The sequence below is a fragment of the Pipistrellus hanaki genome, assembly GCF_964339955.1.
Source record: "Pipistrellus hanaki genome assembly, chromosome: 1".
In the NCBI taxonomy this organism is placed as follows: domain Eukaryota; kingdom Metazoa; phylum Chordata; class Mammalia; order Chiroptera; family Vespertilionidae; genus Pipistrellus; species Pipistrellus hanaki.
The window spans coordinates 205,430,454-205,444,637 of NC_140503.1; the positions used below are offsets into that span (position 1 = coordinate 205,430,454).

Genomic DNA, 14,184 nt, shown 5'->3' on the forward strand with positions numbered 1-14,184 from the left:
TCTCTTTCTGTTCACCTTTCTAGTTGATTTGGAGCATATGCGAACAGTAAAACCTGAAAAACACTTGAGGTTTTGCCAGGAAAATGGTTTTAGTAGCCACTTTGTCTCAGCAAAGACAGGAGACTCTGTAAGTAAAATAATGAAAATGGATCTATAAATGAGGTTTTACATTTATTTACTAATATTCATAGGAACTGACTTCTGTTTTGCAACAAATTAATGCTTATTGAAGATATAAAATAGACTAGATTAGATGTAACATGTTTATTCTGTGTATATTTTGTAATTCATTTAACATAAGTTTATGGTTATTTTAGGATATTTAAAAATACAAGAGTTTAAAAAGAATATAAATCCCCATTATCTCAGTTTCAGAGATGACTGTTAATCTCATATGATGATTCTTTCTAGTCTTCTTTTTCTGATTCTCACAAGTATTAGTGCTCCTGCCAGCAGTGCCCACTTTGTGTATTTCTTTTCTAAAACTTATTTTCTTAGTGACCTCATCTAGTCTCATAGCTTTGATCAGACTCAATGTTCAACTGAGTTTAATTCAGGTCTTATTCTGAGCTGCTGGTATTCCCTCTTCAAATCTCTTACCGTCTTCCCACTTCAGTAAATGGCAGTTCTATCAATTACTAAATCCAAAAGTATATTGGAGTTATTCTTGAACCCTCTTTTCTTTACACCCCACATCTATTATCTATCAGTAATTCCTCTTGGCTCTACTTTCAAAATATGTCCAGAAATAACCTGGTGGTTATTTCTTACCATCTGCATTGCTACCACTTTGTTTCAAGCCTTCATCATCTCTGACATTAGTGTCTTTGCTGGTTTCTGTTTTTGTACCCTTGATCTTTTCTTGTGAGTACTCAGTACAGCAGCCAGATTGAACCTATTCAAATAGAAATTACAACAAGCTACTGTCCCAGGGTTTCCATTTTGCTCAGAGTAAAAGCCACAGCCCTTCTGATAGCCTACCAGATCTTACATGATTTGTAATCTCTGCTTATTTTCTTGTACAATCCATCTCTTCCTCTCCCTTCTACCACACTAACTTTCCTGTTTTTTCTTAAACATTGACCATCAGTGAACTATAATATATATATTACTTTTTGAAGTGCAAATAAAATAAGCCTTTCGGAGTATGTATCTCTTTTTGATTAGAAATCAAAATTAAATTAATAAAATTGTGATAAATATTTAGTAAGTATTATGAGGTAAATAGGGATAAGAAGATGATGGTACACTTATGAAGCAAAGATAAGCTATACCTTACAGGTGAACTCTGGATTGGAGCACTGAAAATCATAATGTAAGCTAACAGTGTATGAAAAGTCCGTTTATAGAAAAGTGTTTGCAGACTTTTGCTTTTAATGGAGTATACTGCTCCTTCACTCTGAACTGGGTAAAATACAGTAAGGATTTCTAAGTTGTTCTGCTCAAATGATGTGGAGAGTTTATTGACTTGAGAGCAACAAATATTTTTAATGTATAGACTAAAGCCAGGTCAAAAGACCAATTTAAAGTTGGCATTGAAAAACCCAGGTAGTATACTAATGCATTCTCAATTTCTTCAGCATCTAAAGGTGTTTGTTTTGCTGGTATTTTTTGAATGTGGTCGCTGTAATTGTCTTACGTTAAATCTTTAAAATGTAAGTTTTTAGGGATTAATGTTTATGTTTAGACCAAACATTGAATTTCATGAATTTTTTCAATTTATGGGTTTAATCACTTAAAAATTTATTACATTTAAAATTTTGTTGTCTCTGAAAAAGCTATTTTTGGAATAACTTGGTACATCATATTTTTGTAATTCTTGCTGTTTATCATTGTTTAGAAAGTTCAATTTTTATTTGAAGGTAACTTAAGCATGTCTGTTTTAAATCATTCAAACCTATTTTTGGAATGTAGGTATTCCTGTGTTTTCAGAAAGTTGCTGCTGAAATCCTTGGAATCAAATTAAACAAAGCAGAAATAGAACAGTCACAGGTGATTATATTGAACTTTATATTTATTTATTTTTAATAGCTGGAATAATTAAATTCTAGTCTCTTAGCGGATTTGATGATTATTCACTGTGCTGCACATTATATCTCTGGTTTTACTACTCAGTGTAAGTTTGTACCCTTAACAGTACCTACCCAAAAAATGGTGTCATTCCCCAGTGACACCATTTTATTCTCTGTTTGTACAAGTTTGGCTTTTTACATATAGTGATATCCTGCAGTATTTATCTTTCTCTGTGTGACTTACTTCACTTAGCACAATATACTTAAGTTTATTCATGTTGTTGCAAGTGGCAGAATGTCCTCCTTTCTCATGGCTGAATAATATTCCCATGTGTGTATGTGTGTGCGTGTGTGTGTGCATGTGCATGTGTGTGTGTGTGTGTGTGTGTGTTGTGTGTGTGTGTTGTGTGTTGTGAGTGTATGGACGCGCATGCATGCCACATTTTATTATCCATTCGTTTGTTGTGGAATAGTTAGGTTGTTTCCATATCTTGGCTGTTATAAAAAAAACAAAACACTGCAATGAACATTGTGGTACATATATCTTTTTGAACTAGTATTTTCTTTGACAAATATCCAGGAATGGAACTGTTGGATCATGTGATACTTCAGTTTCTAATCTAGAGCAACCTCCATAGTGTTGTTTTTTTTATAGTGGCTGCACCATTTTACATTCTCATCAACAGTGCACAGGGTTCTCTTTTCTGCACATCCTCCGCAGGACATCTCTTGTGTTTCTGATGGTCGCTAGCCATTGTGTGAGTGTTAGATCATTGTGGTGTTAATTTACATTTCCCTGATAATTAGTGAAGTTGAGCATCTTTTTCATGTACTTGTTGGCCATTTGGATGTCAAGGGCTGGGGGTGGGGGGAGACAAAGTAGTTCAGGTTTCATATTTTTTGTTTATATATGAAGGGAGGAGGGTGGGGAGGGGGAGGGGGGGAGAGAGAGAGAGAGAGATAGAGAGAGAGAGAGAGAGAGAGAGAGAGGGAGGGAGGGAGGGAGGGAGGGAGGGAGGGAGGGAGATAGGTGCTCGTGAATGGTTTCTGTGGGTTTTATGCCATTTAAAAGATACCTGAGGGAATTTGGTGTAATGTTTGAAAATGTTTTTATTCATTTTATAGAGGAGATGGTAGACTCACCACCAGTCACATGGAAATTGATGCTACAGAAATTTAGTTTGTGAAAAATATTTGTAATAAGGCTTTAGTCTTAATTCCATTCACTGATTTATTTAAAGAGATCCTGTTATTTTAGTTCTAACCTAGATCATTACTGTTTGGGAGTCATAAAATGACTTATCAATACATTGTGCAAGTTTTATAAGAAAGAGATAGGGTAAGAAAGAGAAAGAAATGGAATGCAGTTTCTGAATATAGCAATCATTTTTTGAGGGTCTGCTTTGTTCCAGGGACCACAGAGATGAATAAGTCCTTGTCCTCAAGAAACTCCCAGCACAAATGGACAGACAAGTATTTAAACAATTAAGTATACTCCAGTTGCATTTCTCACAATTCCCAATTTAGTTGATTGTTTTATTTTCATTGTTTATTTTTTCTCTTTTCTCCCCTGCCCCAAACATTCTCCTCTAAGATAGTGTAAAAGTTGGGAAGGGTTGTTAACAAATGTCCTAGTTTCTGAGATTGTTCAGAATTTTTTATTTACAAAGTAGTCAAACCTTTAGGAGGAAAAATAAATTTACTACTGCTGTTCTCTAGGAAGTTTAGTTTTCAACTCCTTAATAATGCATTAGGTAGTCTGAAACAAAAATGTACTGTCCTGAATCTTATCTCTGTCTGAATTGCAAGGATGTTTTGCCATATATACTCAGTGTTCAAAGTTCTTAATACAGTCTTAATACAGTCTTAATACAGTTTCACTTCCCAGTTAATAAACTATGAATTTATGTGATCAGGGCCATCTTCCCCAGCTGCCCGCACCCAGCCCTGCCCCCTGCCACCACCCACCCCCAGTTCCCCATTCACTATTGGGTGATCAATGCCTGACAGCCAGGAAAGGGACCAAGAGTTCAGCTGTTCCCGCCCAATTGCTGGCTGCACCCCCGCCCTCTGTGTGTGGGATGACCAGTAGGACGGGGGCCTTGCCTTGATGCTGCCTGTGTCCCCCACCACCCTACTGTGTCTCCCCGTTCGCCATTAGCGATCGGAGCCTGCTGGCCAGGGAAAGAGACCAAGAGGTGGTCAGTGCGCCTTATAGTTACTGGTCCAGCAGTCGTTCTGGTCGTTCTGCCATTAGAGTTAATTTGCATATTATCCTTTTATTACATAGGATTTATTATATAGGATTATGGATGTATAGCAGTCATGATATTCTTTAATACTTTATACGTTTGTTTTCCATACTGGACTCTTACGCATCTCAAAAACAGAGATCATCTATTATTTATCTGAATGTCTTCAGTACTTAGGATAGTGATTGTCTTTGAATGAGTGATAGTGGCAAGTGTTTTGAGCCTTAAAGGTATGTTTACTCTATATCCTGAGCATGACAAACTATGACTTTCCAATGATAAACATGTAACTACTATCTGTATTAAGACACAATGGCAGAGTAGACCAAATTTACCTTTTGTGTCTTCCCAAGAGTCCATCTCTACTCCTTATGCCTATTCCCCCAGCTCCAGGGTTGTTTCCTTGCTTTCTGCTGGATAGCTACCACTTCCGCTTCCAGGACCAAGCTGGTGTTCAAACAAAAGTTGTTGTTTTGTATGTAACATTTTCTCTGAAACGAGTGACTTGTAAACAGGCTGACTCCTGTGGCATCACCTGCCATCAAGTTTATGGCCCAGATATTCTGTTTGCTACTCCTAGGAAGCAAAGCCTTGGTTCTGGCTGCCAGTTCAGAAACTTTGTACAAAGCAGTATGTCAAACAACGAAGGCCCCCAAGAAAGAAAGATGCTGCCTTTGTAGTTCTTCATTAATTGGATGAAAATTAATGCTGAATATCCAAGCCATTTATATTAGTCAGTACATTGACCAAACATTTTTACCATAGGTCAGTAACCTGGTTGTGTTTATAGAATAGGGTTTAAACCAACATTTTGGAGGATTGATGAGTTGCTTACTGATTATGAAAATCCCCTTTCTTTATTGTAACCCACAGTTTGTCATGAAACAATTAGGTTCAGGGAGGGCAGATAATGGTGTTCAGTGTTTTACTCACATACTTCTCCCACAGTTCCTCACATTGTGGTTAGTAATGCTCTGCCTAGTAAATCCCAGTCTTGTCCAGAAGTTAAGGCTGTGGGAACTGGGGCAGAGCCTGCTCAGGCCAGTATACCGTCCCACCCCACTCATTTACTCCTAGTTCAGTCAGTCGTTATAAGTGCCATCACAGCCAGCAGACTTATTAACATGGTTTTCTACATGGGGTTACTTATTACTGTTACGAAATAAGAGTTTTCTGAAATAAGGTATTTGAAGTTGTGAAAGAAAGAAAAAACCAGGATAGTTTAAAGTTGAACAATTTGGAGAGCATGTTATCTTTGTCATACTTGTCACATGTAGTCTTTTTATCCTAAGGGTTATTGAAAACAAAAACCTAACAGTAGTTTTGATTCTTTAGTTAGCAAAACTCTTAGATATTTGATAAAATAGCTGTGTGCTTAAACTGTATATCAAGTGTTTTTTTAAATGACAGAAAAGTGCATTTTGAACTTGTTTTTATTTTTATATGAAATATGGGATGACCATGGACATTAGGGTTGTGAAGAATGGGGCAATTAGCATCAAAAGAATATCTTTGACAAATAGTAAATGTTATTAAATATAAAATTTATAAATCCCATTTGGCTTCCTCTAATATATATCTCCTCTTCCTTACCTTCAAAGAAAATTACTCCTTCCTCTCTATTACCACAGCATATAGGTCTACTAGTAGACCTATATGCTGTGGTAATACACTTACCTTGTATGACAATTATCTGTGAATGTATTTCTTTTCCCATGGGGTCCCCAGCAACTTGTGAAAAGATACTGTGTAACTTACCTGTGAATTCCCATCATAGAGTGACTGGCACAGGGTAAATTCTCAGTAATGTTAGTGGAAAGAAATAAAATTAATACTTTTACTGCATGTTAGAATAGAAAAGCACCATAATTCTTGGTTGTTTTCTGAATACAGGGAATTATAGAGGCCTGGTGCATGAAATTCGTGCACAGATGGGGCGGAGTGTCCCTCAGCCCAGCCTGCACCTTCTCCAATCCGGGAACATGCTCGCCTGTTTCTGCCTGATTGCCCCTAATCGCTTCTGCCTGCCAGCCTGATCACTCCCTAACCACTCCCCTGCCAGCCTGATTGACACCTAACGCTCCCTGGCCAGCATGATTGCCCCTAACTGCCCTATCCTGCCAACGTGGTCGCCCCTAACTGCCCTCCCTCCTGGCCTGATCTCCCATAACTGGTCTCCCCCAACTGTCCTTCTCTGCTGGCCTAGTCACCCCTAACTGCCCTCCCCTGCTAACCTGGTTCCCCCAACTGCCCTCCCCTTCAAGCCTGGTTTCCCCCAACAGCCCTCCCCTGCTGGCCTGGTCTCCTTCAACTACCCTTCTCTGCTGGCCCCGGTCCCCCCAACTGCCCTCCTCTGCAGGCCTGGGTCCCACCCAACTGCCCTCCCCTGCAGGCCTGATCTCCCCCAACTGCTCTCCCCTGTAGGCCTGGTCCCCACCAATTGCCCTTCCATGCAGGCCTGGGTACCCCCAACTACCCTTCCTTACTGGCCTGGTTTCTCCCAACTGCCTTCATCTGCTGGCCTGGTCATCCCTAACTGCCCATAACTGCATTCCCCTGCATGCCAACTTGTGGTGGCCATCTTGTGTCCTGGAGTGATGGTCAATATGCATGTTACTCTTTTATTAGATAGGATGTGTAATTGTGATATCAAAATTAAAACTCAAACGTGTCTGAACAATTTTAACAATTAAGTGGAATTATAAAGAATAATGTTTCTTGGATCTTTGCTTGCTTTCCTTCCTTTTATATGTCTATATTCTGCTGTTTTCTTTTGAGACATGTTTAAATTTATGTGTATATTCCTTTTTCTCCTTTGGTGTTCCTTTCTGTTTTCAGTCATTGAACATGCTTTCCATTTTTTTCTTTCTTCTCCATCTCATTTATGTTGTACGGAATTGACAGCGTATTGTCAGGGCAGACATAGTGAAGTACCCGGAAGAAGATAATCAGCATTCCACCTCTGCTCAGACTAGACTCTGTTCAGTACAGTAGTGCAGGTATAACGGGTAAATTACTGCAATTTGGGGGAGGAGGGTGGTGAGAACTAGTGAATGCTATCTTGTTCTTTTCCCCTTATGAATAGAGAAGTTCAAATGATTATTGTACAGTATTGGAATTAATATTGCATACATCCTGTTTTAGAACTTTGAAAACTTGATCCTTTGCCAAGAGACTTACGAATGAAATAAGGAATTGGGAACAAATTAAAATAACATTTCAGTTACTTTCACACTTATTTGTCTTTATGGTTGTGTTTATTACATGTGCAGTGAAGTGGAGAATTGAGGCAGTTATTTCATTATTCATTCCTTACCATTTTTCCTGAAATAGCCTGGTAATTGAAAGAGTACTTTTAAAATTTGTCTTGAATTACTCTTCTTTGTCTGCTTGTGTGTGCAGACTTAGTGAAAGAGTTGAAAACAGTAAAGGATTTGTTTTAATGTAAATTATGACCTAGGGATGAATATTAGGGTAAATTGCTAAATTTATCATTTAAGATAATCCTTGAATGTGGGTTAGAGGGAAGGAAGGAAGAATTAAAACTATCTTTCAGTTTAAATTATTTTAAAAATATGAGTATGCAGTAATTTTCCAAATTCTCATTCTGTATTTTGTTAGTCATTATTCATATCCCATTAGCGAGCTATTTGGAAGTAAGTTAGGGATTTGGGAGGAAAGTTTTAAAAATTGGCACTGTTTTAAATATTGAGTTGCTCAAAACATTCCCCTTTCTTTGTGACTTTTAACATTCACACCTCTTCTCACTAACTCACTAATTGCTGTAAACATTCTACAAAAAGCTATGGCTGGAGATAGTGGTTTATGGAAGTATTAATAAATAATGACTTTTTTACTTTGAAATAACAAACTCTTGTCTATCAGTTAAACTATATAAATGATTAATTTTAATCCTTTGCTTTATGTTATAACCAGGGTTTAATATTTTACATTAATTTGTCAGGTTTTTATTAGACTTGTGATAACCTCAAGCTTATGTCATAAAACCAGGAAAGACTCAATTAAAGGACTTGCAATTAGATACTTAAAACAAAACCCAACAACAGGAAAGCTCCCTTGCCCGCCAATCTCAGCTCTGCACTAGTTTGTTCTGGTTGGTTCTTTTAATATCAGCTCCTGCTTCATTTATGGTGTCTATCATCAGGGGTTCGCCAAAGTTCAGAAAATGAAAATATACTGTAAGGAGTCCTTTCTGAATGTTCTGATGCCCTGATAATGACTCTGTTTTCTTTTATGACAGAGGGTGGTGAAGGCAGATATTGTAAACTACAACCAGGAACCCATGTCAAGAACTGTGAACCCTCCTCGAAGCTCTATGTGTGCAGTTCAGTGAGTGCGTGGTCCCATGTTGGTGTGCTGGCCGCCCTGCCTCTGTGTGGGACAAGGACCTGGAGGAGCTGGTTTATCAGGGGCCAATTTTGTAGCTCAGTTAACCCTTCCCTCCCCGCTCGCTTTCCCTGTGTGTGCTGCTCCCAGCCGCGGCAGCTCCTGGACGACGGGGAGAATTCCACTTCGGGACCACACACTTGGAATTCAGATGGAAAGCACATTCTCCGGAGTTAGACTGCCTCATTGAAAGAGAGTATATCGGTTCTCTTTAATGTCTTCACTTCTTTTTTCCCAGATGGCAATTTTTTAAAACAAATATGGAAGCTATCCAAGTCCTGATCCTCAGCCAGGATTTTGCCACAGCACAGTTGCATTCTCTTATCTGAACTCATACATGGCAAACATGCTTCAGAGTACAGACGTTTAACAAGTAATATATTTTATCTACAGATGCTAAAGAAGGCGACCTTTTTCTGTCTATCGTGAGAGAAAATATATAAAGCTGTATCTAACGGAAAATGCTGGAAATAAAGCTGTAATAGAAATATTTTTTTCCATTTTTTAACAGAGGACCTAATGTTTATATTGTGGCTGTAGCTCACAGAGTGGTGAGAATTGCTGTTGTACTTCATCACTGTGTCATGGTCACGTGCACTGTGGAGTACTCAGGTCCAGTGCTGCATGGACTTGGATGGAGGCATCCGAGTACCCCAGGACAAGTTAGGCCTGTTGTTGGATCATTGTGGATCAGACCTGTACCTGATGTTCAGATGTTTTTCTCCTGCAAATAAATTTATTTAAATTACTTTTTTGGGGCAAATTTTCTTTTAGCTATCTTCCTTTCAGTTACAGAACCAAGGGGTTGGCTGTAACGTCAGTGATCATGTACTGATTCAAGCCCAGACGCTGCGGCCCGACCTTCCAGGGGTCCACGGCAGTGTGCTCCTCTCGCTCGCTCTGCCTCTGCGCAGAGAGCGCCCTAGCCTCCCTCCTGTGAGCTGTGTGATGCTCTGCCCCCCTGTCTCTCTGCACAGTGCGAGGCCCCCCCCCCCCCCCCTTTCAATATCTGGAACCTCTGCATCCCTCCAAGTGTCTGGTTCTGCCATCCAGCCTGCGGTTACCCTGAGGGAGGCTCTGTGCGAGGCACGCTTGTCTCATGTTTTCTGAGCTAAGTAAGGCACAGTGCCTGGCCTAGTGGGATTTGCCCACATCGAAACAATGAATGCCACCCTTCCACAGTCTCCTCATCTCCACAGCCACAAGCTTCCCACGAGCGCCTCTTGATGGCCATTGCCCCTTCCTGCCCGAGTCACAGACATTCGTGTCCTTGTGGTTTCCTGTCTCATAGGGCGGAAGCTTGCGCGGGGCGGGGAGGGTCCCAGGAGTGCCCAGGCAGGGAACCTCTCACAGGGAGGCTTGCTACAAGTGTGGGCGGAGATTTTGGACACCCTCACTTTACAGCTGTAAGAGATTTTAGACAACTTGTTATTTCATATTCTGTGTGATGAAGGAAACTGAGGTTCAGAGAGAGAAAACTCTGGAGGACATGGAATCACTTGGCCAGACCCCACGGAAATCCCCGGTCTCTGGGCCAGGGTGGCACTTGTCAGGAGTGATTTGAACTTGAGCAAGTTTAGAAATTGTGACTGCTCTACTCATTAGTCAGTGGGTCCAATCCTATTCTACTTTGGTTTTTATATGTTTCCTTGTATAGCAATTAGGCATCACTTTCAAGGTTATAATCCCTTCTAGGTGGTTCAGTCTATCCTTCTCGTCAACATCTTCCCAACGCTGGCCGGTCAGTTTCCAGGGAGAACATGTATTTTCTCTATGCTTCAGGAGAATACAAAGTTGGATGAAAGAGATCTCAACCCTCAAGGATTTTACAGTTCGGTAGGAGAGGTGTCTGTTTCTGTGGTTGCTGCAAAGGCTGTGATCAGTTGAAGTCTACTGTTAAACCAAACTGCCAGGGCTTTCCATTCAGAAGAGGCCGGCCATGCTCTTCTGCTCATTTGTGTTGTTTTGCATCCATGTGACGACTTGAGGATTTTCTCTTGCTTCAGTGCAGTCAGTGCAGCGTTCACAGGTTTGACTCATGCGCATCCATGTTGAGTGCAGTGGGGATGCTGGGGAGGCAGAGAGAACTCGCACAAGGCCTTCGATCGGACCAGGTGCTCCTGTGGTGTGTGAAGACAGCCAAGCACCGAATGGAGCTGGCCAGCGGCGGGGGCCTGTGTAGGATCACTCTGTCCTGGGCATTTCTAGGCACTGGTCACATGAGCTCTGTCATTTCTCCTTCCAACCTATGACAGGGCTAGCACTGTCCTCATTTCACACACGAGGATACCGGATCTGAGAGTCCGAGGTAGAGCCGGGGTCTGCACAAATTAGTTCTGAGATGGAACGGAGGAGGCTGGGCGCCTCTCAGGCTGCCTTCCTTTGGTGAAGATCACACAACCAGCTCCTTCCTAAAACTCCACCAGGCCTGGGTGTTCTATTGTTCTGACCCACCCACCGTCTCCCACCACCGACCACCTAGATCGGCAGTGGGTGTCCTGAGTCTGGTGGGGGTCAGTTTGCCCTCTCCTTGTGGAGGTGAGGACGGAAACGGCCCCTTTCTCCCGTCGCCTTTGGCCTCGTTGACTTTATGTCTCTCCCAGCTATACTTATCTGGGCATTGAGAACCTTCTGGCTCCAGGACAGCAGGCAGAGAGAACATGCAATATAGCATACAGCCAGCGCAGACTTCTGAATTCCATATTACAATTTTCCCCATACCTCGGGTTTTATTTTGAAACAAAAACATGGGAGCCATGCTTATTTTACTCTGTTACCTCTCCTGTGTACAGTTTTTAATTTAAAAAATTACACGTCTTTCCAGCTAGTTTTAGGTACTTTGTCTCCTGCAGCATGCTATAGAGTTTCAGGCTCATTGTGGTCACTCCTGCTGCTTATTGAACTTTTTTGAAAAACAAAAGTTTTCAGCCAGAACTGGTCATTGGATGTTGCCTTTCAAGTGCACCCTCCATTATGTGTGGCGAACCGCTGCGGAGTGGTTTTTGGAGTGGCCCAAAGAACTCCTGTGACCGCTTTATTATTCCAGGAGGAGGTAAGCCAGGGCCCTTTAAAGTCGATCACCGAAACAATGTAACGGAGCATAATAATTTGTGTGTCATGTAAAAATAGAAAACGTTTCTGGCCATACCCATGCTGGTGATTGCTGTGCTGTTGGACAGCCTGAAAAGCAGTTGCGAGATTCAAAGGAAATGGAAATGCAGACCCGTGGTGCGTTGTGGTCGACATCTGTCCGCTGCCTCCCCAGCACCCAGGTCGCCACTGCTCCCAACAACATTGCCCGGCTTCCTGCTGGGGCCCTCCATGCTCAGCCGCTCCTGGCCTCAGGGATGGCTCAGAAACGGGGAATAAGTCCATTAGTGCCAGGGTAACCAGAGGGGACATTGCTCTCGGTTCTGAAAAAGGAAAGAGAAGAAAGGAAGAACAATAGCTTCTCTCCCCTAAAGTCCGGATAACTGACTGTTGGGCTTGAATGAGAAAGACTGGTCCTGGGCAACATTGGAGCCACCTTGAGGGCACAAGGAGGGCGGGCCCAAGCCCAGCGCTGAGTCAGGGAGGCAGAGAGAATCCGGCCCCTGACCCAGTCCCAGAGCCTGCCATGCCTCTGGACCTGTTCAGCAGTGTGACTCGGTTGTTTTTTTTTAATCCTTTCAGCCAGGGTTGGTTTATTTTTTGTTACTTCTTACGTAAGACCATTATGTGTCAGGGTTTGCTTGGCACCAGAGACAGAGGTGATCATGATCTGTGTTCTCAAGATCTTAGTCTAGGCACATGTATAACCCAGCGAAAGGCAATCAGACTGTTGCCTCGGTGAAACTATGCTGTAGGAAGGTGTGGCTTAGCAGTGAGTGTGAAAACATGGGTTTCAGAGAACTGGAGTCGGGGTCACCAGTTAACAGAATCGCCTCAGAAGCTCATGTGATCTTAACCAGATAATGCCAAAAAGAGCCTGTTCCCTGAGTTGGCTTGTGCCTGTGAATCACCGGGACCATCTTGATTCAGCAGATCCCAGGTCGGATTTGAGATTCTGCGTTTATAAAAAGTTCCCACAGCTTTTGCTGAAACGAAGAGAAAGTTACTTGACCAGCTTTATTCAGACAGCAGAATCCTAGTGTTCAGGCGAGGCCCCGGGGGCACGCAGTGCCTAGTACAGTGTCTGCCCACAGGGTAGTGGGTTACCATGGCTGTAAGAGAGTCCATCCTACAGATAACGCAGACGCCGAGGGCAGGTCAGTCCTGTCCGGACCGGGTTGAGGGGTGGTCAGAACAGATTGGACTGGGCAGCGAGGCTGGACTGACAGCCATGAGTGAGACCAGCTCCCTCCTGCTGCCCGGCCTGGGAAGGGAGGCTTTCGGCAGAGCAGGGCCTCGGGCTGCGCTCAGAGCCGTATGCTTTCCACTCGGGCTGGCCCTTCTCGGCTTCAGCTTTCCACCCTGGAGAGCTGGGAACGAGGAGAGGCAGGCTATTTGTTTTATAGTTCTGCTTCCAAGTCATGCCGCATGTTCTCAGGCCTCCCACACCACAGACTGAAGTCAGCTCGGGGCTGGAGGTCAGGCCCGGGGAGGCAGATGCATGGCACTGCACAGATACCAGCTCGGCCAGCCGCTCTGGCCTGAGCCTGCCGGCCAGGCCTCCCAAGCCTTCACTCAGCTGCGTCCCCGGACTGCTCCTGGGTGGGCTCTCTGGCCACGGTGTCTCGGTCTCTTCTCTGCACGGCTGCCCTCTTCCTGCCGCTCAGATTGCTCCAATGCCTGCCTCCTGGGACACCTCCATGTTCGGCTGCACTCACAGCCCTCAGAATGACCTGGACCTGCGGGTTTGGATTAAGTCACAGTTGTTCCACACCCCCAGTGGCTCCTCATGCTCTTTTCCAGCAGAGAAAATGACTTCCTCGGCCTGAAGTTTAGGATCCTCCTGCAGCTTCCCCGTCCCTCCTCCTGAGACTTCTGTGTCTTCAGCCTGGTGACTTCTCTGTTGTGGCAAGCGGTCCCTCACCTCTTTGTCTCTGTGGGACTTCCTCCAGGGAAAGAGGGGCCTGAGGAGGCAAATTTAGGAAACCTGCCTTTCCTCTGGGCTCCGAAACCCACTGGCTGGGTGCTAGTTCCACTGCTTACTGTCCCTGGGCTGTGTCCTGGGGGCTGGTGGTGGGGAGTGGTCACATCTTTATCATCCCCCGCTGATGGTGCAGGGCAGGGATACCAATCTCTTCCTAAACATCTCACATTTGATGCACGTGATAGGCAGCCTGGGATCCTCGCCCCTGGTGTGCACACCCTGCTCTGTCCCCTCTTACATTGGATCAGGGCAAACCACGTGACCCACAGAATCTGCAGACAAGGTGATGAGGCGTTTCCAGGGGAGGTCATCATAGGCATTGCAGCCTCCACGTGAGTCCCTCCGACTCCTCCTGGGGAGGCAGGCCCCCCACCACAGGACACTTCAGTAGCCATGTGGAGAGGGCCCCCTGAAGAGCACATCCCGCCAGCACCCCATG

At 43.5% G+C, this 14,184-nt stretch overlaps 1 protein-coding gene across 4 annotated transcripts in view; it reads left to right on the top strand.

Moving 5' to 3' along the window:
* Positions 1-9,420, top strand: part of RAB28 (RAB28, member RAS oncogene family) — a 64,041-nt gene extending 54,621 nt beyond the window's left edge. For 2 of the 4 annotated variants that reach the window (XM_084895551.1, XM_084895555.1), the window contains 3 exons: positions 24-127; positions 1,915-1,992; positions 8,526-9,420. In XM_084895551.1, coding sequence (XP_084751677.1) covers positions 24-127; positions 1,915-1,992; positions 8,526-8,618 — 275 coding nt within the window. In that variant the 3' untranslated portion in view covers positions 8,619-9,420. The other 2 variants (XM_084895552.1, XM_084895554.1) reach the window with 2 other exon arrangements.
* The last annotated feature ends 4,764 nt before the right edge of the window (positions 9,421-14,184 follow it).